At 37.3% G+C, this 27,786-nt stretch overlaps 1 protein-coding gene across 1 annotated transcript in view; it reads right to left on the bottom strand.

Moving 5' to 3' along the window:
- Positions 1 to 3,399: 3,399 nt before the first annotated feature.
- Positions 3,400 to 27,786, bottom strand: part of TMEM30A (transmembrane protein 30A) — a 44,328-nt gene continuing 19,941 nt past the window's right edge. Inside the window, exons 2-7 of the mRNA XM_068551631.1 lie at positions 24,004 to 24,111; positions 21,514 to 21,621; positions 16,621 to 16,708; positions 15,402 to 15,548; positions 14,521 to 14,727; positions 3,400 to 7,128 (exon numbers count right to left, since the gene is read on the bottom strand). Of these exons, the coding sequence (XP_068407732.1) occupies positions 6,935 to 7,128; positions 14,521 to 14,727; positions 15,402 to 15,548; positions 16,621 to 16,708; positions 21,514 to 21,621; positions 24,004 to 24,111 (852 nt within the window). The 3' untranslated portion in view covers positions 3,400 to 6,934. The remainder of the gene's footprint in view (positions 7,129 to 14,520; positions 14,728 to 15,401; positions 15,549 to 16,620; positions 16,709 to 21,513; positions 21,622 to 24,003; positions 24,112 to 27,786) is intronic.

The following is a 27,786-nucleotide window of genomic DNA, read 5'->3' on the forward strand; positions in this document are numbered from 1 at the left end:
TATGCAGCGGCAAAGAAGAGATGGTGAACAGATCTCTTGGGGAAGTGCATGCAAATAGTTTGGTTTGGCAGCAGGACAAATGGGAGATGTGGGGCAACAGGGGAAGACAGATTTTTAATGATGAATTTAAATTTTATCCTGAAGGTGTTTTAGGGCCATTTAAAGGCTTAAATGGCAAACGGTCAAGGATCAGAACTCTATTTCAATATCATTCTGGTAGTAGTGAAACGCTGGATTGGATATGAGTTACCAGGACACAGAGTCCATTAGAAGGTACTTATAGTAATCCAAGGCAAAAAGAAAACCTGAAGTAAGTCAACAGCAAAAGAAATGTAGCTAAAGGGATGTAGATAAGGGGATGGGTTAGAGAGCCAACAATGAGGAAGTGCCTTCAAAAATCAACAGAATGTAGTGATTTATTGGATTGGGAAGTTGGGGAGGAGAGCAGATTTCTGGCTTAACTCGTAAGACGGTTGGTCATACTTACCATTCACTACATCGAGGAATATAAGAGAAACACCAGGCTAGGATGGGATGAGTTCAGTTGATTTGACAGAAAGGAGTGGTAGTCGTTCACTGAGTGCCATTTTTCTATACTTTGTGCTAAATGCGTTTCATCTATCACTTCCCTTATTCCTCAAATCAAAATCTGTCAAGTGGGTATTAAAATGCCCATTTTACAGACAAGGAAATGGTAAAGTAAATGATTTAGGAGATTAAATAATCTGAAGATACAGTTTATGTATTTAAGAGCCAGGTCAGCCTGATTCTAAAAACCGTATTCTGAATCTTTCAGACGCAGATTGATAGTGAAGAGACTACAGTGCAATAGTGGGATGAAAGCCTGGCTGAAGCTGAAGATAGTAATAAAATATAAACTGCTCTTTTACAAGCTTTGTCGTGAAAAAGGAATGACAACATACCCCAGGGATTATTTTAGACCACTGATTCAATTGCAATTTGATGTATAATTGTAAATCTATTTTTTTCTGCATTTCTTGTCCTTGAAACAAAGTGGCATTTAAGTCTTGACAGTGAAAGTGATGTAGGGTGAGTTCAATCTTATTCCACATCACCCTGCATAGAAAAGCTTGTGACATACAGACAAGCTCCCATTAATGTCACTTAAAGTACATAGTTTTTAAAAATGTACTAAGATCACCAAAAGGTACTTCAAGGTGGTTCCGGTTTAAGACAGCGGATTGGCCCCAAGAGTTTGTCTGTCCTCCCTATCACTCTGGTAAAATGAAAGAAAAGGAATTGAAAGGGTATGAGGTTTTTTCATTTTCTTTTATTTTTTTTTATACAGCAGTTTCTTATTAGTTATCTATTTTATACGTATTAGTGTTTATATGTCAATCCCAATCTCCCAATTCATCCCACCACCCCCACCCTGCCACTTTCCCCCCTTGGTGTCCATATGTTTGTTCGTATGAGGTATTTTTAGATACATCACCTTAAATGAATCTCAAAGGCATTATGCTGAGTAAAAGGAGCCAGTTTCAAAAGGTCACATATGACATGATTCCATTTATGACATTCCAGAAGGCAAAACTATGGGGATGGAAAAGAGATCAGTGGTTGCCTGGGCTTATGGGTGGAGGGAAGGGTGACTATAAAGGTGTATAGTAAAAGGGAGGTTGGGAGGTTTTGGTACTGCTCTGTATTCTAAAATGGTTACACAAACCTATGCGTGTGTTAAAATTCGCAGAGCTGTACACTACAAGTACAAAAAGTAAAGTTTACTGTATGACAGTCTAAAAAACATTTTTTAAAAGACAGCCCAAAAGGATGGCGACCAAAGAGGAGACAGAAACAGAAAATCAATTTCAACAGATTTCTGGAAAACAGAAAGCAGATGGGATGTAGCTGAGCAGGACCAAGGAAGCCACAATCTAAAGGGACTGCAAGGGGGATGGATACCAGTGAGAAGCATGTTGATTGGTTCTAAAACCCCTGAGAAGCTCAGACTTGAAAGTAGAATTTATAGCAAAGAGTGGAATCAAGGGACAGGCCTGAAAATGAGTAGTTGAAAATTATATACAACAGAATGGTCAGTTCCCTACAATCTCTGCCCTACCCCTCTCGGCCAAATACAATCTCTCACCTCGGTCACTGTCTCCCACAGGTAGAAGACAAGAACATTTTTATCTGGAAAAAGTAATGGGAGACAACTAGGTGGAAGGCATATGCAAAGGGACAGGTATAGCGGAAATATGTGAATTGGAAAACAGAAGCTGAGGTGGAAGACAAGGCAGAAGCAGAGAGTTCAAAGCAGTAAGAGACAGAGCCTCTTTCAACCCCTTCCTTTTGCAGAAAACTAGAGAATTCTTCCCTAGAGAAACTGAACAGTCCCACAGAAAAGGCCTCCAGCCAAATGACTGGCTCCCTGACAGTCATTCCCTAATGCAGTGCTTCTCAAAATTCAGTCTACCTACAGTTGCTGACCTGCCAACTATTTATTACTTCTCTAAGCATTTTATCATGAACAGGAACAAATAATGCACTCGGTGGCATTTTTGAGTAGCACTGTGCTACTGAGGCCATCACTTGTCAAGCACTGCCCACGAACAAAGAGCTTTCAATGAGTTTTGGGGGTCCATTTATACATGATAGATTGCTGAGACTAACCAGAAATACAAGGAAAGTCACCTACGTGAAAAACTGAAAATAGCTCCAGTAAACAAGAGAGTGAACTAGGAAACAGCAGATCCAACACAGGAGGGTGACAAAAAGAGGGAATGTGATAATGGCTGAGTAGCTGTCTGAAAAAACCACCAGTACAGATTGGCAGAGAAGGACAAATGCAGAATAGACCTTTCTAGCAAAAACAGGGACTCAGGTTATCAGGTATCTGGGGACAAAAAACCTTCAAAAGACTGGCAATAAGAACACGGTGGACCTGATAGAAAAGTTGGGAAAACTTTAAGATAGGCTTCCAGAAAGTTACGTTGATGTTAAAAGTGGGGTGATTATTAATTCCAGGAGAAATAAAGTGTACAAAGTATAATCTTGGTGCTCTGCTTTGCTCTAAAGTATACAGTATTTTTAAAGTCATAATTAAACAATTGCCAATGTGTTTATTAAATATTATAACTATATAATGGGAGAAGGGGAGGTATGTGTGTTAGCTACATCATCAGGTAATATTATCAAGAAGACAATAATGTCTAAAACTGTTAAATCAAGCAATAGTAGAACAGGCATGTAATTTGGATACACTAAGATAAATACCAAAAGTAACAACTTTTGAAGTCAAAGTAATTGTCTCTAGAAGGTAGAAAGCTGGGACAGGTACTGCTGTTTTTCATCATAAGGCCTTTAGATTTTTAACTGTGTACACATGTTACTTTGACAAATTTTACATATATAAAAGAAAATAAGGTCACCATGGTCTGATTTGATTTTAGACATGATATTTATTTATTTATTTTTAAATGATATTTATTTTGAAATTTCAAATGACATTAGGGGAAATGTGATTTTTACGTTTATTGAATGGCGCATGGGCTAAAAAGGGGCTCTAAAACACTTTCCTAGATTATCCAAATACTACAACAAACATTTATGCACCAAATTCTTCTTGAAGCAGCACTTCCTTACTCCCTCCACCCTCCCCTCAAACTAACCATGTTCACAAAGAACAGAACTTTGCAGCTTAACCAACAAAGGATCGAACAATAATTCTAAGGCAGTGTTTCCATAAAGACAGGAGGCGACGGGCTTCCCTGGTGGCGCAGTGGTTGAGAATCTGCCTGCTAATGCAGGGGACACGGGTTCGGGCCCTGGTCTGGGAAGATCCCACATGCCGCGGAGCAACTAGGCCCGTGAGCCACAACTACTGAGCCTGCGCGTCTGGAGCCTGTGCTCCGCCACAAGAGAGGCCGCGATAGTGAGAGGCCCGCGCACCGCGATGAAGAGTGGCCCCCGCTTGCCACAACTGGAGAAAGCCCTCGCACAGAAACGAAGACCCAGCACAGCCAAAAATAAATAAATAAATAAGTTAAAAAAAAAAGACAGGAGGCGAGCAGGCTGAACAGCAATCATTAAGCCTACCACTCAGTGCTCCTCTTTCCTAGTCCGGCTTTTCATTTCCTATGTCCCTGCCCACTTCATTATTTTCATCATCATTGTCTCTCTACCAGTTATTCATTTTCTATTTACCAGAAATTTCCCTTGATCTAATACCAAATTTAGCCTGTCTGCTTATAACAGGTTATAATCTGACCATTTCTTGGTAAGAACAGATGTTTCTCAGTAACATGTATAAATCCTGCAGTTAATGCTATCAGAGTGATTAACATATCCACATATGGCAATCAAATCTAGGCATGGAAATGTTAAAATTTGGACTCATTGAGCCTGGGCTACAGTTTAGTGCTAAACATTAGCAACAACACTGGGGCACTGTTATTTTAGCAAGACACCTGAACATAGCAAAATTAATTTTGTTCATTTTTATTAATACAGAACATACTAACAGAAAGTTATCTTTCAATATAATCAAGGTTACAAATACTGCTACTAACCAAGAAACAAATAATATTCACTTGACTCTCCTCTTCGTTGAATAATTTTCTATTAGGTAGTACAGTTATTTTTACCAATTTACTTTTAAACTGCTTTCTGATTTCAAAGAAATTTCTTAGCTTTTACTTATTAAATACTTCCTTCAGTTGGGAACTTCATATATCAAAATATTTCCTGCAAGTTAGTGCATTCTTCAATGCCTTCTACTTAACCTAGTTGTCTTAAAATGCAATATGATTCTTTGAAAGTTGAGTATGACATCAGTGTTTCCAAAAGATCAGCATAAAGCCCATAAGAAAGAAATGTTTTCCTTCCGCCAGTCACAGAGGCCATATGAATGTTCCACATTCTTCATATTCAGCAACAGGAATCGCTTACAGCTCAAATGGCAGGAGACAAGGGAGAACTTAGGCCATCAATGTACTTGTAAAATAGATAAAACTCCAAATATATTTTAAGATTCCGTCTTCACCACAGATGAGAAAGTGTTGGAAGAGCTCTTCAACTTTTCTGTAGCAGCACCTCTGGTCCCCCAGTTAGAAAAAGAGACGCAGGATGGCAGTCCTTCTTAACCAGCACAAACTCAATTTGCAAAGACTGGGAGAAGCCCTCTCCCCCAATGATATACCCCAGAAAATAAACTGCCATGTGCAAGAGGGTCAATTATCAGAATAAATAACCATATTCTGAAGGACTGATAAAACAAAGAATGGTTTTACACAAAGAATACCCTATGCACTCAGAAATTTCAGGACAATTATACATTAAGTACTCCATGCAAGTAATATTCTATCGGTTGAAAGTCATTATGAACTACAAGTTCTTTTAACTGAATTTCATATTACACAAAACTTAAGAAGTGTGGCACATTTCTACTATTAACCATTACATTATTTTTTGTTTTTTTAAAAAAAAACATATATTAATCAAAATCGATACATTACCCAGACCTTTTGATTTAAAATATAAACAAAGGAAACCATTACAAACTCTGAATTCAAACAGGCATTCTTCTATACAAACATATGAGTTATTTTAGTTAAAAAAAAAAAATAGCCATTTCAATGCAATTAAGCCACCTCTGATTAAGACATACATTTCATGCATGTGAAAAAATAAGTTTACATTCAAGAATAAGTTCCATAGCAAACAAAGTACAGCATTTATTCAATAAGGAATATTAAAAATAATTCCAGTTAATAGAAAATAAAATAACTTCAAGCACATATATTATAATTTATCATGTACATACTCCAAAATCTCCAGAATTTAATAAGGAAATTTAAAGAACTTCTTTTTAAAGTACATCTTAGAAAAACCAACCAAAACAATCAGTGGCTTAACTAAAGAGAAGGTGCATACATAGTCATCCTTGACCTATATGTAAAAATTGAATGAAATACAGAGGAAATGAAGGTTACTGTTTTCCAAAATTTCTGCAAGATAATATTAGTACTTAAGTCAAAACACTTACCTGCAAAATAAAAACAGCTTGAGGTATTTCCAATGCTGAAGCAAATTTCTTAATGTTACATACCACAAGAATGAAAACAGTCTCCTTTGAACATTTACATCTGGTTGACAGTTGAGGCAGAAGATAAAGGTCGGCCAAGAAGCTTTCCCATCTCACCTATATTCTTTCATCCCTTATGAAGTGTAAGCTTCAAGGGAAATGGTCACATGTAAAAACATCAAGTGAGATGGGTTTCCTGACTGCAACATCTTAACCAAATGGAAAGAGGAATTTTAAATCTTCCTACCTGAGACCTACCATGAGCATTAATTCCTATTCTAGACAGGTAAATATGTCCTTTGAAATCAAATCTAAGCTTGACAAAGAACTGTACTGGATAAACTGAATACATGAACCACCTCAACAAAGATGGTACTTTAAGCCTTTACACACGACCTGTGAAAAGGATGAAGTGTTTTATTTAGATTTGGTCTTTCTTCATCTTTTTGTAACTATGAATCCTGAAGGGTTAGCAAGTCATTATACTCATACATCTTGTAATCCCTTTCTTCACACAATAGGCACACATATACAGTATCATATGTCAATATAATATTATCAACACAGCATAAACATTTAAGCAGCAGACTCATTTCACATGAAAGAGGCCCCATGCATCGTACAGCCTGTCCCAACGAAAAGGAAACATCAGAATGCCATTTCAGCAGTTACAGTGTTGATATGATCAATATAGCTCATTTGTTTTATACCCATCATATATTTTCATAAGTCATCCATAAGGAAGAAGCAAAGGACAAAGACAGCTTTAAAAAAAAAAGTTATGTGCCAACTTCAAAAATGACATACTAACCAGACATCAGCATTTGAAAGCTAGGTTGAATAGGACTGGCCTTGATGCACATGCAGTAAATTTGTTTTCAAAATATAAAATTAAATGGTAATGTCAGCAGTATTACTACTGTTTCTATATTTATGATTAATTACTAGCAGTACAACTCCCAGAAGGAAGGAGATGGATCCAATAGCGATGTAAGCAATTCCCAAAAATGGATTTTTTCCTCCCATCCATGAAATAGTGCTCAAGATCATCCGTTTTCGTCCATCAAATGAATGTACAGGGTAATCTGAAGAGTGCATAGGAAGACTTTTCCGTGTCTAGTTACTTGATTTTTAAAATACAACTTAAAAAGTTGGCATTTAATTGCTTGTAATTCATTGGTATAATTCTACAACACACAGGCACCTCACTCATATGTTCTGAATCACAAAATAATTATATAATTATTATCCGAAAGGAATGATTTCACAAATTAAATGTTAGTAGTAAAAGCCAATACAGAGACAAGATGAAAAGGCAGAGGGCTATGTACCAGATGAAGGAACAAGATAAAACCCCAGAAAAACAACTAAATGAAATGGAGATAGGCAATCTTCCAAAAAAAGAATTCAGAATAATGATAGTGAAGTTGATCCAGGACCTTGGAAAAAGAATGGAGGCAAAGATCGAGAAGATGCAAGAAATGCTTAACAAAGATCTAGAATTAAAGAACAAATACAGATGAACAAAACAATAACTGAAATGAAAAATACACTAGAAGGAATCAGTAGCAGAATAACTGAGGCAGAAGAACGGATAAGTGACCTGGAAGACAGAATGGTGGAATTCACTGCGGTGGAACACAACAAAGAAAAAAGAATGAAAAGAAATGAAGACAGCCTAAGAGACCTCTGGGACAACATTAAATGCAACAACATTCGCATTACAGGGGTCCCAGAAGGAGAAGAGAGAAAGGACCTGAAAAAAATACGTGAAGGGTTATAGTCGAAAACTTCCCTAACATGGGAAAGGAAATGGCCACCCAAGTCCAGGAAGCGCAGAGAGTCCCATACAGGATAAACCCAAGGAGAAACACGCCAAGACACATAATAATCAAATTGGCAAAAATTAAAGACAAAGAAAAATTATTGAAAGCAGCAAGGGAAAAACAACAAATAACATACAAGGGAACTCCCATAAGGTTAACAGCTGATTTCTCAGCAGAAACTCTACAAGCCAGAAGGGAGTGGCATGATATACTTAAAGTGATGAAAGGGAAGAACCTACAACCAACATTACTCTACCCAGCAAGGATCTCATTCAGATTCGATGGAGAAATCAAAAGCTTTACAGACAAGCAAAAGCTAAGAGAATTCAGCAGCACCAAACTAGCTCTACGACAAATGCTAAAGGAACTTCTCTAAGTGGGAAACACAAGAGAAGAAAAGGACCTACAGAAACAAACCCAAAACAATTAAGAAAATGGTAATAGGAACATACATATCAATAATCACCTTAAACGTGAATGGAGTAAATGCTCCAACCAAAAAACACCGGCTCACTGAATGGATACAAAAACAAGACCCATATATATGCTGTATACAAGAGACCCAATTCAGACCTAGGGACACATACAGACTGAAGGCGAGGGGATGGAAAAAGATATTCCATGCAAATGGAAATCAAAAGAAAGCTGGAGTAGCAATACTCATATCAGATAAAATAGACTTTAAAATAAAGAATGTTACAACAGACAAGGAAGGACACTACGTAATGATCAAGGGTTCAGTCCAAGTAGAAGATATAACAATTATAAATATATATGCACCCAACATAGGAGCACCTCAATACATAAGGCAACTGCTAACAGCTCTAAAAGAGGAAATCGACAGTAACACAATAATAGTGGGGGACTTTAACACCTCACTTACACCAATGGACAGATCATCCAAAATGAAAATTAATAAGGAAACACAAGCTTTAAATGACACAATACACCAGATAGATTTAATTGATATTTATAGGACATTCCATCCAAAAACAGCAGATTACACTTTCTTCTCAAGTGTACACGGAACATTCTCCAGGGTATATCACATCTTGGGTCACAAATCAAGCCTCAGTAAATTTAAGAAAATTGAAATCATATCAAGCATCTTTTCTGACCACAATGCTATGAGATTAGAAATCAATTACAGGGAAAAAAACGTAAAATACACAAACACATGGAGGCTATAAACAATACGTTACTAAATAACCAAGAGATCACTGAAGAAATCAAAGAGGAAGTCAAAAAATACCTAGAGACAAATGACAATGAAAACACGACGACCCAAAACCTATGGGATGCAGCAAAAGCAGTTCTAAGAGGGAAGCTTATTGCTATACAAGCCTACCTCAAGAAACAAGAAAAATCTCAAATAAACAATCTAACGTTACACTTAAAGGAACTAGAGAAAGAGGAACAAACAAAACCCAAAGTTAGCAGAAGGAAAGAAATCATAAAGATCAGAGCAGAAATAAATGAAATGGAAACAAAGAAAACAATAGCAAAGATCAATAAAACTAAAAGCTGGTTCTTTGAGAAGATAAACAAAATTTATAAACCATTAGCCAGACTCATCAAGAAAAAGAGGGAGAGGACTCAAATCAATAAAATTAGACATGAAAAAGGAGAAGTTACAACAGACACTGCAGAAATACAAAGCATCCTAAGAGACTACTGTAAGCAACTCTATGCCAATAAAATGGACAACCTGGAAGAAATGGACAAATTCTTAGAAAGGTATAACCTTCCAAGACTGAACCAGGAAGAAACAGAAAATATGAACAGACCAATCACAAGTAATGAAATTGAAACTGTGATTAAAAATCTTCCAACAAACAAAAGCCCAGGACCAGATGGTTTCACAGGTGAATTCTATTAAACATTTAGAGAAGAGCTAATACTCATCCTTCGCAAACTCTTCCAAAAAATTGCAGAGGAAGGAAAACTCCCAAACTAATTCTATGAGGCCACCAGCACGCTGATACCAAAACCAGACAAAGATACTACAAAAAAAGAAAATTACAGACCAATATAACTGATGAATATAGATGCAAAAATCCTCAACAAAATACTAGCAAACAGAATCCAACAACACATTAAAAGGATCATACACCACGATCAAGTGGGATTTATCCCAGGGATGCAAGGATTCTGCAATATACGCAAATCAATCAATGTGATACACCATATTAACAAATTGAAGAATAAAAACCATATGATCATCTCAATAGATGCAGGAAAAGCTTTTGACAAAATTCAACACCCATTTCTGATAAAAACTCTCCAGAAAGTGGGCATAGAGGGAACCTACCTCAACATAATAAGGGCCATATATGACAAACCCACAGCAAACATCATTCTCAATGGTGAAAAACTGAAAGCATTTCCTCTAAGATCAGGAAGAAGACAAAGATGTCCACTCTCACCACTGTCATTTAACATAGTTTTGGAAGTCCTAGCCACGGCATCAGGGAAGAAAAAGAAATAAAAGGAATACAAATTGGAAAAGAAGAAGTAAAACTGTCACTGTTTGCAGATGATATGATACTATACATAGAGAATCCTAAAGGTGCCACCAGAAAACTACTAGAGCTAATCAATGAATTTGGTAAAGTAGCAGGATACAAAATTAATGCACAGAAATGTCTTGCATCCCTTTACACTAATGATGAAAAATCTGAAAGAGAAATTAAGGAAACACTCCCATTTACCATTGCAACAAAAGGAATAAAATACCTAGGAATAAACCTACCTAGGGAGACAAAAGACCTGTATGCAGAAAACTGTAAGACACTGATGAAAGAAATTAAAGATGATACCAACAGATGGAGAGATATATCATGTTCTTGGATTGGAAGAATCAATACTGTGAAAATGACTATACTACCCAAAGAAATCTACAGATTCAATGCAATCCCTATCAAATTACCAATGGCATTTTTTACAGAACTAGAAGAAAAAATCTTAAAATTCGTAATGGAGACACAAAAGACCCCGAATAGCCAAAGCAGTCTTGAGGGAATAAAACAGAGCTGGAGGAATCAGACTCCCTGACTTCAGACTATACTACAAAGGTACAGTCATCAAGACAATATGTACTGGCACAAAAACAGAAATATAGATCAATGGAACACGATAGAAAGCCCAGAGATAAACCCACACACCTATGGTCAACTAATCTATGACAAAGGAGGCAAGGATATACAATGGAGAAAGGAAAGTCTCTTCAATAAGTGGTGCTGGGAAAACTGGACAGCTACATGTAAAAGAATGAAATTAGAACACTCCCTAACACCATACACAAAAATAAACTCAAAATGGATTAGAGACCTAAATGTAAGACCGGGCACTATAAAACTCTTAGAGGAAAACACAGGAAGAACACTCTTTGACATAAATCACAGCAAGATCTTTTTTGATCCACCTCCTAGAGTAATGGAAATAAAAACAAAAATAAACAAATGGGACCTAATGAAACTTCAAAGCTTTTGCACAGCAAAGGAAACCATAAACAAGACGAAAAGACAACCCTCAGAATGGGAGAAAGTATTTGCAAATGAATCATCGGACAAAGGATTAATCTCCAAAATATATAAACAGCTCATGCAGCTCAATATTAAAAAAACAAACCACCCAATCCAAAAATGGGCAGAAGACCTAAATAGACATTTCTCCAAAGAAGACATACAGATGGCCAAGAAGCACATGAAAAGCTGCTCAACATCATTAATTATTAGAGAAATGCAAATCAAAACTGCAATGAGGTATCACCTCACACCAGTTAGAATGGGCATCATCAGAAAATCTACAAAGAACAAATGCTGGAGAGGGTGTGGAGAAAAGGGAACCCTCTTGCACTGTAAGTGGGAATACAAATTGATACAGCCACTATGGAGAACAGTATGGAGGTTCCTTAAAGAACTAAAAATAGAATTACCATATGACCCAGCAATCCCAGTACTGGGCATATACCCTGAGAAAACCAGAATTCAAAAAGACACATGCACCCCAATGTTCACTGCAGCACTATTTACAATAGCCAGGTCATGGAAGCAACCTAAATGCCCATCGACAGACAAATGGATAAAGAAGATGTGGTACATATATATAATGGAATATTACTCAGCCATGAAAAGGAATGAAATTGGGTCATTTGTAGTGACGTGGATGGATCCAGAGACTATCATACAGAGTGAAGTAAGTCAGAAAGAGAAAAACAAATATCATATATTAACGCATATATGTGGAACCTAGAAAACGGTACAGATGAACCAGTTTGCAGAGCAGAAATAGAGACACAGATGCAGAGAACAAATGTATGGACACCAAGGGGGGAAAGCGGGGCGGGGGGGTTGGGGGTGGTGTGATGTATTGGGAGACTGGGATTGACATGTATACACTGATGTGTATAAAATGGATGACTAAGAAGAAAATAAATAGGAAAAATAAAAAAATAAAAGCCAATACAGTTTACAAGCAAAAACAACTAAAGTTAAGGGTTATATAATTTCTCATTTCTTAGATATTTCTGTTCTCATTACACAGGAGGGGTAAAAGGTCTGTAATGTGAAAATATATTTCAGATAAATAGCAATGAAACCCATAGAGGAAAAAGAGCTTGACAGAGCAGGAGAAACAGGAAGAATGAAGAGATGAGGGGTCTCTATGAGCTCAAAGAGTGTAGCTATGAGAGTACGGGAGGACGCAGCACAAGGTCGAAAAGCATGACAATGAAGTTTTACATTGCTGATTTGGAGCAATGGTGAAACTCACGGTGTGACACAGGATTGATGACTAAAACAGAGTGGAATTGAAGGGTGGATCCTTAAACAAATTTGAGAAATGGGACACCAACATGTTGGATGAGCTGCCTACATGGGCCAGTTCTAGGATTTTGGCAAGAGTTAGGGAAGAGAAGAAGACAGAACCAAGTCCCTATGCAAAAGGTTTACAACCTTTTCAAAAGCATCTTTTGAATCAAGTGTTAGTTCCCATCTGTTTCTCCAGCTTCCGTAGCTCCCCGGCCCAGCAGATGACTCCCCAGCCCAGTTGTGACTCCCCAGCCCGGCTGTGACTCCAATGGCAGGCTTGGTTCTACGAGTTCTTAAATCAATCCCAACCTGAGCCAGGAATGATTGTAAGAGCTCTAACTAACCCAACACTCTATGGGATGTGGTATCAAATCACCCATGCTGGTCTCTCTATATTGCAACCCTAAAAAGTGGGCTTCTGCCTTGATTCTAATACCTAGTTCCCACCTTATACCCGATTTCGACAATTAACCCTTAATGTTCTGCAGGTCAAATTCCTGTCTTATCGATTTTCAAAATAGTCTGCATTCCTCCTAAAAGTTCTCTTGGTGCAAATTATCTATCAACTAAGAATTCCTAAGTGCTCCAAAGACTTCCCTTTATTGTGCTGTAGGCTACAGGCTGCCCTCTACTTTGGCCATAGCCTCAAGATAATGTTCTTTCTACCAGCACCTAAACTGGGTCTGTCTGTCTAAAATTTCTGCTATGTAGGCCTAGTTTCAAACACTTGGTCACTTTCAGTCTGTCACTATCCGGTCATGTTCAGTTGTCTACTGAGGTGCAAAATCAAAAGACTAAGGCTACAAATAGATCTTTATTTTGAAATTAGGTCTATTAACCGTTTATTAATCCATTATAAAGCTAAAACTATATACTTATAGCTAATTTGGGTTATGAAAAAGCAAAAATGTAAGATCATCAGCACACATGCTAATATTTGAAAATTTTTCATTCATGATATATACAAGCAATGGGCTAGAAATTAAAAGATGTAAGGACTTTGTTGAGAATAAAAGTTAGTGCCCAGTGTTTCTGGCTTAGGAAAGACTTTGCATCCAGGCCAATACAAACTGGTCTGACTACCTGAATGAACCAGCTAGGGATGCAGCCTACAGTGATGGTTGATGGTAAAGTCAACAGCTTGATTATGAACCCTGATTCTTCTATCGCCTGTGTAATCTCAGTTAAGTTACTTAAATGCTCTATGTTCCTATATTCTTGTCTATAACATGGAGATGATACCTGCCTCACAATGCTTGAAATAAATAAAATAATACATGGAAAGTACTTAGTATAACGTTGACATATAGTCAGGATGAAATTAATGATATTTATCAGCACTGAAAAGTATGCCTAAATTATTAAGGTGGAACAATACAGCTAATGATAAAAATGTTTTGATACTGTAAACAGAGCAATAATTATAAATAATTATGTTGATATGAACTAACAAATTGGCTGATTTGTATTCTCTAAAAAAATATAGATTAAAACAGCCCAGTACCACCAACACTTAGATTTACCTAGTGAGTACTAGCCTTTGCATTAAGCTGAATTACAATCTCTCTTGTAAAAATATCTAACTTATTAATAAATCTAGTACTTACATTTTAAATAATTTTACCAAATAAGATGCTTGAACTCTAGCACAAAGTATTTAAAAATTAAAGGCATTCCTGGGAGAAACAAGTTAAAAGAGACTTTCTCATACATACACATATACTCAAAAATGCAGAGAGCAAAACTAAAACACAAAGTAGCATGCCACATAACTGAGACAAGGTTGGACTACACTCCTTCCAAATTCTTTGAATCTGTGCACGTGGCCAAAAAAGGATACTGTATGTGATATTCAAATAGTATCGTCCAGCTGGTAATGTTGGATGTAAATCATTTTTCCTCTCTATAAGACGATACAACTTACGAAAAGTAGGTAATGCTGCAGTACGCATCCAAACAATAAAATCCTCATTTATGAACCCACTATTATCTTCGTCAGGATCCAGCAGGTATACTGGTTTAACCCAGTTTACTGGCTTTGTTGTGCCTTAAAAAGGAGAGATCGGTGTGGGGTGGGGAGACAAGACATTCAATTCTATTGAGAGTTTCACTGAAAATTCACACTCTAATAAAACAAAGATACACAATATGAATATTTTCCTTATGTTCAAAAGTAGAAATGTATTCATATTCTAAGGAAGTCTTAAAATCAAAAGAGAAACCAATTCCTCACGTAAAAACTTAACAAATAATTACAAAGATTTGACTGATGCCTCAATTAAGAGAATACTAAAAGTAGGCTATTGAGTATGTTCCAAAAAGCAAATGACTTAATACAAAGATATAATGGTAAGAAACATTACATTGTGAAATCAAGGAGGCACAGAAACAAAAAGAAATTTGGACTTATAATTATTAATAATTAAAATAAATAAATAAATAAATACTTGTTTAAAATAAACTTTGTCACAATTTTAAAAGATTATGGCTGAAACGCTTACAAGGAAATACCAGAGAAATTCAAGATTAAAAGTATACTACGTTTCCTTTAGAATTTCAATACATCAGAAGATACTACATATTTTACCTAACTTGACATCAAGTTAAGAGAAGTTGTTTTTTAAAAAGCATAAACTTTTTTAAGATTCTAAAGACAGAAAATTTTAGGTACTTCATTAAAACACCTAGCTTATGTTTTAAGGGATATTAGTAATATTTTACCTTTGAATCGTTCTTCTAGGGGAATGTCTGCTCCAGGGGGATTTCTGAATTTCACATTTTTATCTGTCCACCAAGCAATACCTTTCTTTTTCAAAGGAATAGGCGTAGGATCAGATTCATTGCCAACCAGAAACAAATCTAGTGTATCTAAACACAAGAAAAGGAAGATACTGCTAAACATCTACTGAAAATCCACAGTACCGGCTTTATTCCATGAGAAATGAGGATCTGGTACTTGCTCCCAAAGTGGTTGTAACACAGTAGGCACACGATGAGCATTTGCTCTTGATTATTTACATGTGAATTAACTATGGTAACTTTATAATCCTAGATGAACTTGCCCTCCCTCCACAGGTTCCAGGTCATTTTCCTACATGGCTAGCTGGTATGTGATATGGTCAAATGTTTTAATATTAACCCAAATAAAATAATTTGCAAGGTAAATCTGCCTCTCTTTCTATTCTTTATAAAAAAAAAAAAAAAAAAGCATTGTTAAATAGCTTCTGGCTTATCAATTTCTCTCTCTGCACTGTCCAATCTGGTAATCACTAGCTATATGGCTACAGAGCCCCTGAAATTACGGCTGGTCCAAATGACTATGTTTTGTAAGGATATAATATACACCAGACATCAAAGATTTCGTATAAAAATTAGTATATAAAATATCTCACTAATAACTTTTATATACTGAATATCACTTACATGCTGAAATGATAATATGTGGGGCATACTGAGTTTAATAAAATATAATTAAAATTAATTTCACTTGTTTCTTTTTTATTGTTTTTTTTTTTGTTTGTTTTTAATGTGACTACCAGAAAGCTTAAAATTATACACGTCTCACATTTATGGTTCACATTACATTCATATCAGACAGTGCTGTTCTAAATGATCAACTGTAGCCCCTTTTTAATGGTATAAATATTCAAAGTTGTTGGTAAAGGTAGCCTGGCATTTATTTTATCATGTATGAAATAGTAAGTTAGCAGAATGTTCCTGCTTCTTCCTTCCCAGAGACAGAAATTCATTCTTAAAATATAAGAATTCACAAAAGAAAGTCATAAGGCATTATAATACCCCACTAAATAACTAATTCACATATTTATCTTAAAGCTGTTGAATTTCTCAATTTCATTCATGTTTCTGAAAGATGATACAAATATTCCTAACTACAGTATAATATATATATATATAATCTTTGTTTATCTCTGTCTCATACCATTAAACATGCTGTTGGCAATAGCTCCACAAGGAGCAATTGGTTTGTCTTCATTTCTTCGATAAGGCTCACATTCCTTACTGGGATTCTGATATTTAGAAGGAAAGAAGAGAGAAGTTATTACCCAGGCCTCTGGGAGAACTATGAGTTAGTCCTAATTACTGATTAAAAATTCAATCCCTACATATTTCTCACTTGCAATGCATATAAAATGTCTATAGTATAAACAGGCTATAAATAATACCACATTTAATTACTCAAAATATATTCCTTAACATTACTGCATTATAGCCTTTCTTTGCGTATACTGTCATATATATTTGACAGGTGTATGTCAAATTGACTTTTTTTTCTTTTTATAAATTTATTTATTTTATTTTTGGCTGCGTTGGGTCTTTGTTGCTGTGCACGGGCTTTCTCTAGTTGCAGCGAGCGGGGGCTACTCCTTGTTGCGGTGTACGGGCTTCTTATTGCGGTGGCTTCTCTTGTTGCGGAGCATGGGCTCTAGGCGCACGGGCTCAGTAGTTGTGGTTCACGGGCTCTAGAGTGCAGGCTCAGTAGTTGTGGCGCACGGGCTTAGTTGCTCCACGGCATGTGGGATCGTCCCAGACTAGGGTGTGAACCCGTGACCCCTGCGTTGGCAGGCGGATTCTTAACCACTGCGCCACCAGGGAAGCCCCCAAACTGACATTTTAAAAAATTTTCATATCAACACAGAAATCATAACTACAAACTGTTTTCTGCCCAAGAAAAACTAAGAAGCTGTTTATTGTCAATCCAGCTGTAACAGAATGAAAGGAATCTTAAACTGTAAGTAAGAAGACTGGAGCTTTGGGACTTCCCTGGTGGTCCAGTGGTTAAGACTCTGGGCTCCCAATGCAGGGGGTCCGGGTCTGATCCCTGGTCAGGGAACTAGATCCCTCATGCATGCCGCAACTAAGAGCCCGCATGCCGCAACTAAAGATCCTGCATGCTGCAACTAAAAAAGATCCTGCATGTCGCAACTAAAAAAAACAACGATCCCGCATGCTGCAACAAAGATCCCACACGCGGCTCCCACATGCTGCAACTAAGACCCAGCGCAGCCAAATAAATAAATATTAAAAAAAAAAAAAAAGACCTGAGCTTCTAGTTCCAGCTATGTACTATGTGACTTCGCGCAAGTCCCTTGATTTATCTGTACTTCACTTATAAAATGAACATGTTCAAGTAGATAATTTCAAATTTTGTAATTTGGGGTTAAATCCCACGTGGAAGGAAGGGAGGGAGGGAAGAAGGAAAAGTCTAATGCAGATTCCTAGAATATACCAATCTTCTCTAAATTGTGCACCCAGGTATAAAGAAAACAAAAATGTTGGCAAGGCAAACAGCACTTCACCTGTCCTCCAGATTTGGTTTTGACTTAGTCTCTGTTGAAGATCTCAAGGAAACGTGGAAGCTGTAGGATTAATCCAGAGATTCTACCAAGTCTGGTATTAGGTGTACATCTGAGTTGTTCTGTGACCCCAAGGCCACATTAAGCCATGTCTCACAACACATAAACAAACCAAGATAGTCTCAATTTGAAATTAACTAGAACCTAGTTAGGCCTCTTAGGGCTATTCCATTATAACCAACCTTGACTCGTATCTACATTCTCTATGTCTACACTGGAAAAAGAACTACAGGAGTGAAAAAGACAGGAGAAGGTTAAGAAAATGTGACAGGGAATCCCGTAAAGTCTCTTTAATATTTGACTTCTCAGCTTTTTGGTCCCTAAAGACATCTACATTCATAAAGTTAGTATTCTAAGACCATGAAGATAGACAATGTATAACTGGCTTATTACTATATGAATGTTTTGATGAAAACTGATTTCAAAAAAATAAGGTAAATAAACTCTCAATAGGGCAAATATATTCTAACCACTAAACCATTTTGGAGGGGAGGGGGGGCAAGGAACAGTAACTTTATTTGGAAAACCAGCAGACAGAAGAGATGATGGACTAGTGTCCCGAAGAACCATCTTCTAACTACTAAATTATTGAAGAAGTTTTTTTAAAAAAAGGAAAATATTTACTACCTATGCATCAGGTACTGAACTAAGCAATGCTAGGTACTCTGCAGTAACTGGCTTAGGAAAGCCATTTAATAAAGAGTACCTAACATGTACCACATACCATGTAAGGTGCTAGAAATGGAAAAATGAAAAAAAAGTGCCTGCTTTTCAGCAGCTCACAATGTAATATAGGAAACAGACTCAAATACAACCAACTATAATATGAAATAAGAGCCAGGATAAAGGTGTCTGTATTCATTCCATATATATTTATTAAATGCCCTTCATGTGCTAGGTACTGGAGAGGCACCTGGTATATGGTGATTAAAGAAAGTCATGCTCCCTGCTCTCATGAGCCTGCAGTGTAGTTGGGAGCACAGAAGATAAGGGGAGACTGTCTCTGGAGGTAGTATCGTGAAAGTTAAGACCTAGAGAAAGTAGGAGACAGCCACATGAAGAGCAGGCAGAAGAGGGCTTTAAGCAGAGAGAACAGTACACACCATTTAGAAAGAACTTGATACTTCTGAGAAGGTAAACAGGGAATGTAGTTAGAGTATGGCAATAAAGAAAATGACCTACGATGAGACTGGAGAGTCATGCATAGGCTCAGATTATCCTGAGTAAACAAACCACTGAAAGATTTTAAGCAGGGACGTGGTATTTCCTTTTTTTAAAAGATCACTCTAGCAGCTATGTAGAAAATGGCCTGGAAAGGAAGAGCAAGAGTGGATGATATGGGGAGACAGTCTGCTAAGTAAAGCAAGAAGTGACTTGGAACAGGGTATGGATGAAGTAAATATGTGAAGAAGTTATTTTGCATCCAAAGACACTCAAGTAAACAGCAGGCCTGAGGTGAGAGGACCTCCAGGGAAAGAGTAAAAACCACACTCTAGACAAATGAAATGGAAATGCCCAAATGGCATCACCAAATACCTGCATCACCAGGCATGGTTAGGGAACAGCATGTATGGCCCAGGGCAGCCAGGCCAAAGGTACATTAAGGATAGAATATAAAATCAAAGGCTGAAGTGGTAGGTTGACACCAGACTGTGAAGGGCCTTCCATACAATGTTAAGTTACTTGAACTTCAATCTGTCTGTTCTTAACATCTTTAAAATTTTTGAAAGCCACCTGGTCTTAAAGTCATATATTTTGGTCTAGTCCAGGGATCGATAAATGACAGCCTGCAGGCCAAATCCAGCCCAGCACCTGTTTTTGAAAATAAAGTTTTATTGGAACACAGCTACCCATTCACTTAAGTATTCTCCATGGCTGCATTCATTCTACAACGGCAGAGGTGAGTAGCTGCAACAGACTATATAACCTGCAAAGCTGAAAATGTTTACTATTGGCCCTTTACAGAAAAAAATTCATCAATCCTTAGGTTTAGTCTAAAAGCTCTGCTTGAGGTTTGGAAGAAAAGAATCTCAGCTTCTTTTGCCCTCAGTGAAGAGAGTGTGTGTATCTATATAAAAGAACTGTAAATCAACCACCACTTCTAGGTCTGTCAACACACCCAATCTATGATCCCAATCAACAAATTCTCGGTGTGTCTCATCAACTTGGTGTGTCTCACAGAACTTCACCTTCTCTGGACTTGAGTCCTTAAAGTTGGATCCCACAACATAAATCCCACATGGACTACAAGATATTGCAGACCTAACCAGAATCTGTAAATAGACTTATTATTTCTCAAGATCCCAAACATCAGGAAATAGCAATAAAACCAGGAAGGATAACCTAGAGTAACTTTACATTTACCAGGACCATTCTGGTCCCAGTATGGTCCTAAATTGCATTCTAAGAGTGTCACTGTTTCTAAGAGATACTTGAATTGCTGAAGGTTTGCTGCATTGGCAGCAATAATATAAAATACTTGGGCACCAACCACTACTATGAGAAGCTGAACAACAGTCAGGAAACTAAGATCCTCTAGTCCACAGATTCACACACCAGGCTGAGCATCAGAAGGGGAGCTTGTTAAGAATAGATATTTTAGGGCTTCCCTGGTGGCGCAGTGGTTGAGAATCTGCCTGCCAATGCAGGGGACACGGGTTCGAGCCCTGGTCTGGGAGGATTCCACATGCCGCGGAGCAACTAGGCCCGTGCACCACAACTACTGAGCCTGCGCGTCTGGAGCCTGTGCTCCGCAACAAGAGAGGCCGCGATAGTGAGAGGCCCGCGCACCGCAATGAAGAGTGGCCCCCACTTGCCGCAACTAGAGAAAGCCCTCGCACAGAAACGAAGACCCAACACAGCCAAAAATTAACAAATTGATAAAAAAAAAAAAAATAGGTATTTTAGAGCTCCACCCCTGTAGACACAGACATATGAGACTTAGGAGAATCCTGGAATCTGTATTTTCCAAAAGCTCCTCAGACAGTTTTTCAGTAACCCGCACCCTTTGGACTTTACGACTCGGGCTTCCCACAAGGTAAAAAGCAAAGAACATATATGTTCGATTCTAAAACACAATCTCAGAAATTAAAAGTAGCTTATTTACATATTCCTACCCAGTGTAATAATAATGAGTAAACTCAAACAGAACAAATGATATTCCCAGAATGCTAGACTCATCAAAATTCTATTACAAACAGATTAACATAGCAAAAATCCCAATGATACTACCGGAAACAAGCAGGTTATAATGTGTCCTCTAGCTGCAAGAAATCATTAATCTGTGCAAATTCCAGAGGAAAAAATTTTAACTAAAAACCTTCACTAAACAAACTAAAAATGTCAAACAACACTTTAATTTCATCTAACATAATTAAATTTAACATTTCTAATTGAACAATTACCACATGTTCTTAGTTCTTAGACACCGTAGTTTCATGTTCCATCATTTTACTTACAAGTAAAGCACTAGGATCTCCATTTAGTTGACTATCATCTCGAGATTTCACATAACGACGATGGTTTTGATAGAAGTTAGACAGTCCATAATACATAAACACATTGCCCTAGAGAAACAGAAAGGGAAAAAATATTCATATAAAACTATCAAGTATGACGTTGTTTCATGCATACATAAAAGCTATGTAATTTGCACTAGTTTAGAATTTGTGATAACTTAAAACAGTTACTGGGGTGAATTCTACCAGTACTTAGCAATCTAAAATGGTACAAATTGTAAATAAGGTTTAACAGTCAAACCAAGTCAAATAATGTTAAAGAATCAAATCAAATAAGGTCAAAAATCCAAGAGTCAACTTTGAAAATACTCTGAAAGACCTCAAAGATGTCTATTTACATTAAAACAAACAAACAAACAAAAAAGCTCTCAAGGAATCTATTAGCCTAGTCTGATCTACTTTCAGTTGTATTTATTTATTTTTTAAAAGATTTTTTTTTTGATGTGGACCATTTTTAAAGTCTCTACTGAATTTGTTACAATATTGCTTCTGTTTTATGTTTTGGTTTTTTGGCCATGAGGCATGTGGGATCTTAGTTTCCCGACCAGGGATCGAACCTGCACCCCCTGCATTGAAAGGCAAAGCCTTAACCACTGGACCGCCAGGGAAGTCCCTACTTTCAATTTTAAATCTTCTCTAATTCAGATTGGTCTTCATCCAATTAGCATCAACTTTTCAAAGGAATAATGTTTTCAAGCTTTCATTTACTGCCCGAAATAAATTCTGAACTTGAATTGGGACATAGTAAATTTCTCAGTAGGATACTATATAATATTAGTAATGAACAAATTAATAATTAGTAAAGTATCTAAGATAATGAGTCATTTTATAATAATCAAGAAAAGTACTTTAGTGTATTCAGTGGAGTCAACTTGGAAATAACCTGGGAAATAAGGGTAACCTACATACACTGTAACTATTTAGAAGATGTTATGAAGTCATCTTGAATGACTAAGATTTTTAGAGGTGGCAAAAACATCAGCTATTTTCTCCTTTCTGGTTGCTACCTCCACTGTCTATAACCTTATACTCAATTAAAAGGAATTCAGAAAAAAATAAAAAAGGAATTCAATAACATTTTGCTTTATTTGATTTGCTGTTTTCATATACACAATCATTTATTTAAAGCTTGATTTTCAAACGTCAAAGTATGCAAACTTTCCCATTCCATATAAAGAAAACATTTACATAGAAATCTTTCATTTATTTATTTGGTTGGTTGGTTTTTTGTTCTCTGAAAAGGCTTTAGTCTAATTCCGTTTGGGCTTGTGAAGGAACACAGAGCCCACAAAAGAATGAATCTGAGGATGATCACCTTTGCAGAAGAAAAGTTCTGAAATGCTAAGTGTTTTTGTATGGGGGAAGAAACTAGTGGAGCTTCTAAATCGTTACAAGTCTCTTCCATGTCTTTAATTCTGCCTGTTCTGACAAAAGCAGAACTTAAGGCTTCTTTATAGTTTGTCCATCACATAAAAAAATCAAATTTTTATGATGTTTTAAAGTTATATGTTATTTCTGCCAAAACAAAATAAAATAATTAAATTCCTGTCTTCTCCCTCATTTATTTTCATACTTTTTAAAAAGGGAGCGTTACAGTCCCCTATCTCAGGGCAACAGCACCCACAACCACTAGATGGCAACCATCTACTAGGGACCTCAGAAGTCATCGCGACCTCTACGAAAATCTAAAGCATAGCTACAAAAATCTAAAAAGTTGGCATGTATTAAAGCAGTTTTGCTCCCTGAAGAATAAAACAATCATTTTTTTAAAGCTCAATTTTCAGGTAAAGGAGAACACAAACGGGTCTTGTCATGCCTATTTCTGAATCTCTGTGTCCTTTAGCATCTGCTCAGTTTCCAAGAAGAATGACAGATAAGTGTGAATGCAAAAGACACACAGACCACACACACACACACACACACACACACACACACACACGGATGGTATTCTAACTGCTTGTCAATAAGGTTTTACTAAGTGTTTGCATTTATGTTAAAGTATCATATCTGATGAAAAAATAATGCAATTAAATAATGGGTGAATTCATATTTATTTTCCAAAGTAAAACTTATAGTATTAAAAGTAGGCAAAACAGTTTAAGCAATAATTTTTTACATACAAGTAGATGTAGATAGAAACTTGATATAAAAAAATTTTTTGTACAGTTATAAAATTTTCCAGAAAAATAGGTTTTAAATTTAATCTAAACTACTAACTACAATAAACTATTAAATTAATGTATTTAATTATCAGACGGCATAATCCAATAGCAAAGCAAAACAATCTTCCTCAAAAGTGTATAGATTCCCAATAAATTAAAGCAACATCTCAACAAGAAGAAAATAACTAGTAAAAAAAAAAAAAATTTAATATAATATCAATATTTTTTAAAGCATGGCTTTTCTAAAACATTACTTGGGAATACAGACCTCAAATGACTGTTCCAGTGTGAAGTTAATGGTACAAATACAAGGCGTCACGTTCGGAGACAAACATTTATTGCAGGGACTGGCAGGGTCCGTGCCGGTATAATCAATCTGCAAGAGAAAAATATAACTGAGCACACTTCCTTGGAGAACGTGGACACACTCTGAAATAATTTGCTATCAGAGGGAAAAATGAGTCTGACGGAGCAATAATAGCCCAGAAAAAAACTTTTTATATCTGTTTAGTTTGACAGTGTGAGGTGTAAAAACTGGAAAGGGTCCTATGTCATCCTACTGGCTCATCTCTCCTTTTTACCAAAAGAAATACATTTATGCATAAAATCATAAATACAAAATTCAAACTGCATGATGTATAAAGATTTAAATAACTATAAAGTCTAAACAACTTTTCCATCATCTCAGCTTTCCATGGCACATTTTCAAATTAAAAAAACAAACACACAAACAAAAAACTACCAGGTTCCTCAAGGGCTACCATTTTTTTAAAACCTGGTGTTGGATAATTAAGAATCTGTCTTATCTTTCTCCTGGGTTCCTGGCAGGGAGCCTCTAAATCCCTTAAAATTCCCCTGGTGATAAGAGTGTATTTGTTTTTGATAAGCCCCTTGATTCACACCAGAGTTTATGCTAAGGAGATGGCTCAGGTGAGGGCTGGTCACCAGAAAGACTAGATGTGATTAGGGACTCTGGACCAGCCCAAACTCTGGAAAGAGGGAGAAGGCTGGAAATTTAGTTCAATCATGTGGCCAATGTTTAATCAATCATGCCTTCATCATGGAATTCCAATAAAAACTCTGGCCACCAAAGCACAGGTGAGCTCCCAGGTTGGTTAACCCATCAATGTGCCCTGATTCTACAGGGAGAGGGCACAAAGCTCTATATTCAAGACTCTCCCAGACCTTGCCAAATGTGTCTCTTCATTTAGCTGGTCCTAGTTTATATGATTTATGATAAAACTATAATTGTAAGGCTAGCACTTCCCTGAGTTCTGAGTCATTCCAGCAAATGATGGAACCTGAGAGAAGTTACAGTAACCTCCCATATTTTTAGGCAGTTGGTCAGAAATGCAAGTGGCCTGGAGACCTCTGAACTTGCAACTGGCATCTGAAGTGAGGGCAGTCTGGGGGGGGTGGGGGGCTTGGGAACTCCCGGGTTTGTAGCCAGTTGGCCAGAAGTATGGGTAGCCTGGGGCCCTGACTCGCAGCTGGTGTCTGAGTGGTCCTGAAGCACAGTGTTGGGGACTGTGCCCTTACACCTGCGGAGTCTGACACTAACTCAGGTGGTCAGTGTCAGAACTGAATTGCAGTACACCAGCTGCTGTCAGAAGACCTGACCTGAGAGCTAAAATGAGAAAACTTTTTCCATTATACGAATTTTTTAAAATAGATTTCATTTTTTAGAGTGGTTTGAGGTTCACAGCAAAATTGAGTGCAAACTACAGAGTTCCCATATACTCCCTGGACCTACACATACACAATCTCCTTGATTATCAATATCCCTCACCAGAGTAAGGCATTTGTCACCAATGATGACCCTACAATGACACATCATTATCACCCAAAGGCAGTGGTTTACCTTAAGATTCACTCTTGGTGTTGTACATTCCATGGGTTTTGACAAGGGTATAATGACATACATACACCATCACAGTATCATACAGAATAGTTTCACTGCCTAAAAAATGCTCTGTACTCTGTCTATTCATTCCTCTCTTATCCCTAACCCCTGACAACCATGGACCTTTTTACTGTCTCCATAGTTCTGCCTTTTCCAGAATGTCACATAATTGGAATCATAAAGTACGTAGCCTTTTCGGATTTACCTCTTTCACTTAGGAATATGCATTTAAGGTTCCTCACTGTCTTTTCATGGCTTGACAGCACATTTCTTTTTAGCATTAAAGATTATTCCATTTTCTTGGTCCACCATAGATTATTTATCCATTCACCTGCTGAAGGATATCTTGGTTGTTTCCAAGTTTTGGCAAGTACAAGTAAAACTGTTATAAACATCCATGTGCAGGTTTTTGTGTGGACCTAAGTTTTCAGCCCATTTACGTAAATAACAAGGAGTAGAAATGCTGGATTACATGGCAAGAGTATGTTTAGTGTTTTGTGTTTTTTTTTAATTGCTTTTTTTTTTAAATTTTATTTATTTATTTATTTATTTATTTATTTATTTATTTATTTATGGCTGTGTTGGGTCTTTGTTTCTGTGCGAGGGCTTTCTCTAGCTGTTGTTTTAATTTGCAATTCCCTAATGATAATGTCAAGCATCTTTCACTTGTTTACTTGCCATCTGTGTACTATGGACTAAATGTTTATGTCCCCACAAAATTCATATGTTGAAGCCCCAATTCCCAATGTGATTAATTTGGAGGTGGGGACATTGGATTAGGGTTATTTATTTATCTTTTAAATTTTATTTATATTTTTGGCTGCGTTAGGTCTTTGTTGCAGCACGCGGGCTTTCTCTAGTTGTGGCAAGCAGGGGCTACTCTTCGTTGAGGTGTGCGGGCTTCTCATTGCGGTGGCTTCTCTTGTTGCGGAGCACAGGCTCTAGGCATACAGGCTTCAGTAGTTGCAGCATGTGGGCCCTAGAGTGCATGGGCTTCAGTAGTTGCGATGCGTGGGCTCAGGAATTGCAGTGTGCAGGCTCTAGAGCATGAGGGCTTCAGTAGTTGTAGCACGCAGGCTCAGTAGTTGTGGCTCGAGGGCTCCAGAGCACAGGCTCAGTTGTTGTGGCACGCAGGCTCAGTAGTTGTGGCTCGAGGGCTCCAGAGCACAGGCTCAGTTGTTGTGGCACGCAGGCTCAGTAGTTGTGGCGCACAGGCTCAGTTGCTCCGCGGCATGTGGGATCTTCCTGGACCAGGGATCGAACCTGTGTCCCCTGCATTGGCAGGTGGATTCTTAACCACTGCGCCACCAGGGAAGTCCCTGGGTTAGGTTTAGATGAGGTCATGAAGGTAGGGCCTCCGTGATAGGACTAGTATCCTCCTAAGATGAAGAAGAAAGACCAGAGCGCACTCGCGCTCACGCTCTCTCTCTCTCTCTCTCTCTCTCTCTCTCTCTCTCTCAGCTACGTGAGGACAAAGTGAGAAGGCAGCCATCTATCAATACAAGTCAGGAAAAGGGTCTTCACCCTTTTCAGGGTGAAGAATCTGAAGGAACTGAATCTGCCAGCACCCTGATCTGGACTTCCCAGCCTCTAAGACTGTGAGAAATAAATGTCTGTTTTTTAAGCCATCTAGTCTATATTATTTTTTTTTATAGCAGCCCAAATTGACAGATTTTAGTACTGAAAAGTGGGGTGCTGCTTTAACAAATACTCAAAAAGACAGACGTGGCTTTGGAACTGGGAAACGGTTAGAGGCTGGAGATTTGAGATGCATGCTAGAAATATAAACATTAAAGGTGATTCTGGTGACATCTCAGACAGAAATGAGGAGAGTTAGAAAGAAAGCTTCCATCTCCTTAGAGAATTAATAAATAAACGTGATCAGAATATTGGTAGAAATATAGATGGTAAAAGGCCATCCTGGTGAGGTCTTACTCAGAAATGAGGAACATTATTGGACAATGGAAAAAAAGGTGATCCTTGTCATAAAGTGGCAGAGAATTTGGCTAAAGAGTGCTCTAGTGTTTTGTGGAATGTAGAACTTGTGAGGGATGAAACTGGATATTTAAGTAGATTTCCAAGCAAAGTGTTCAAAGAGTGTCTTGGTTCCACCTGACTGCTTATAGTAAAATGGAAGAAGAGAGAAAC

Source organism: Eschrichtius robustus, chromosome 9 (genome assembly GCF_028021215.1).
Source record: "Eschrichtius robustus isolate mEscRob2 chromosome 9, mEscRob2.pri, whole genome shotgun sequence".
Taxonomy (NCBI): Eukaryota; Metazoa; Chordata; class Mammalia; order Artiodactyla; family Eschrichtiidae; genus Eschrichtius; species Eschrichtius robustus.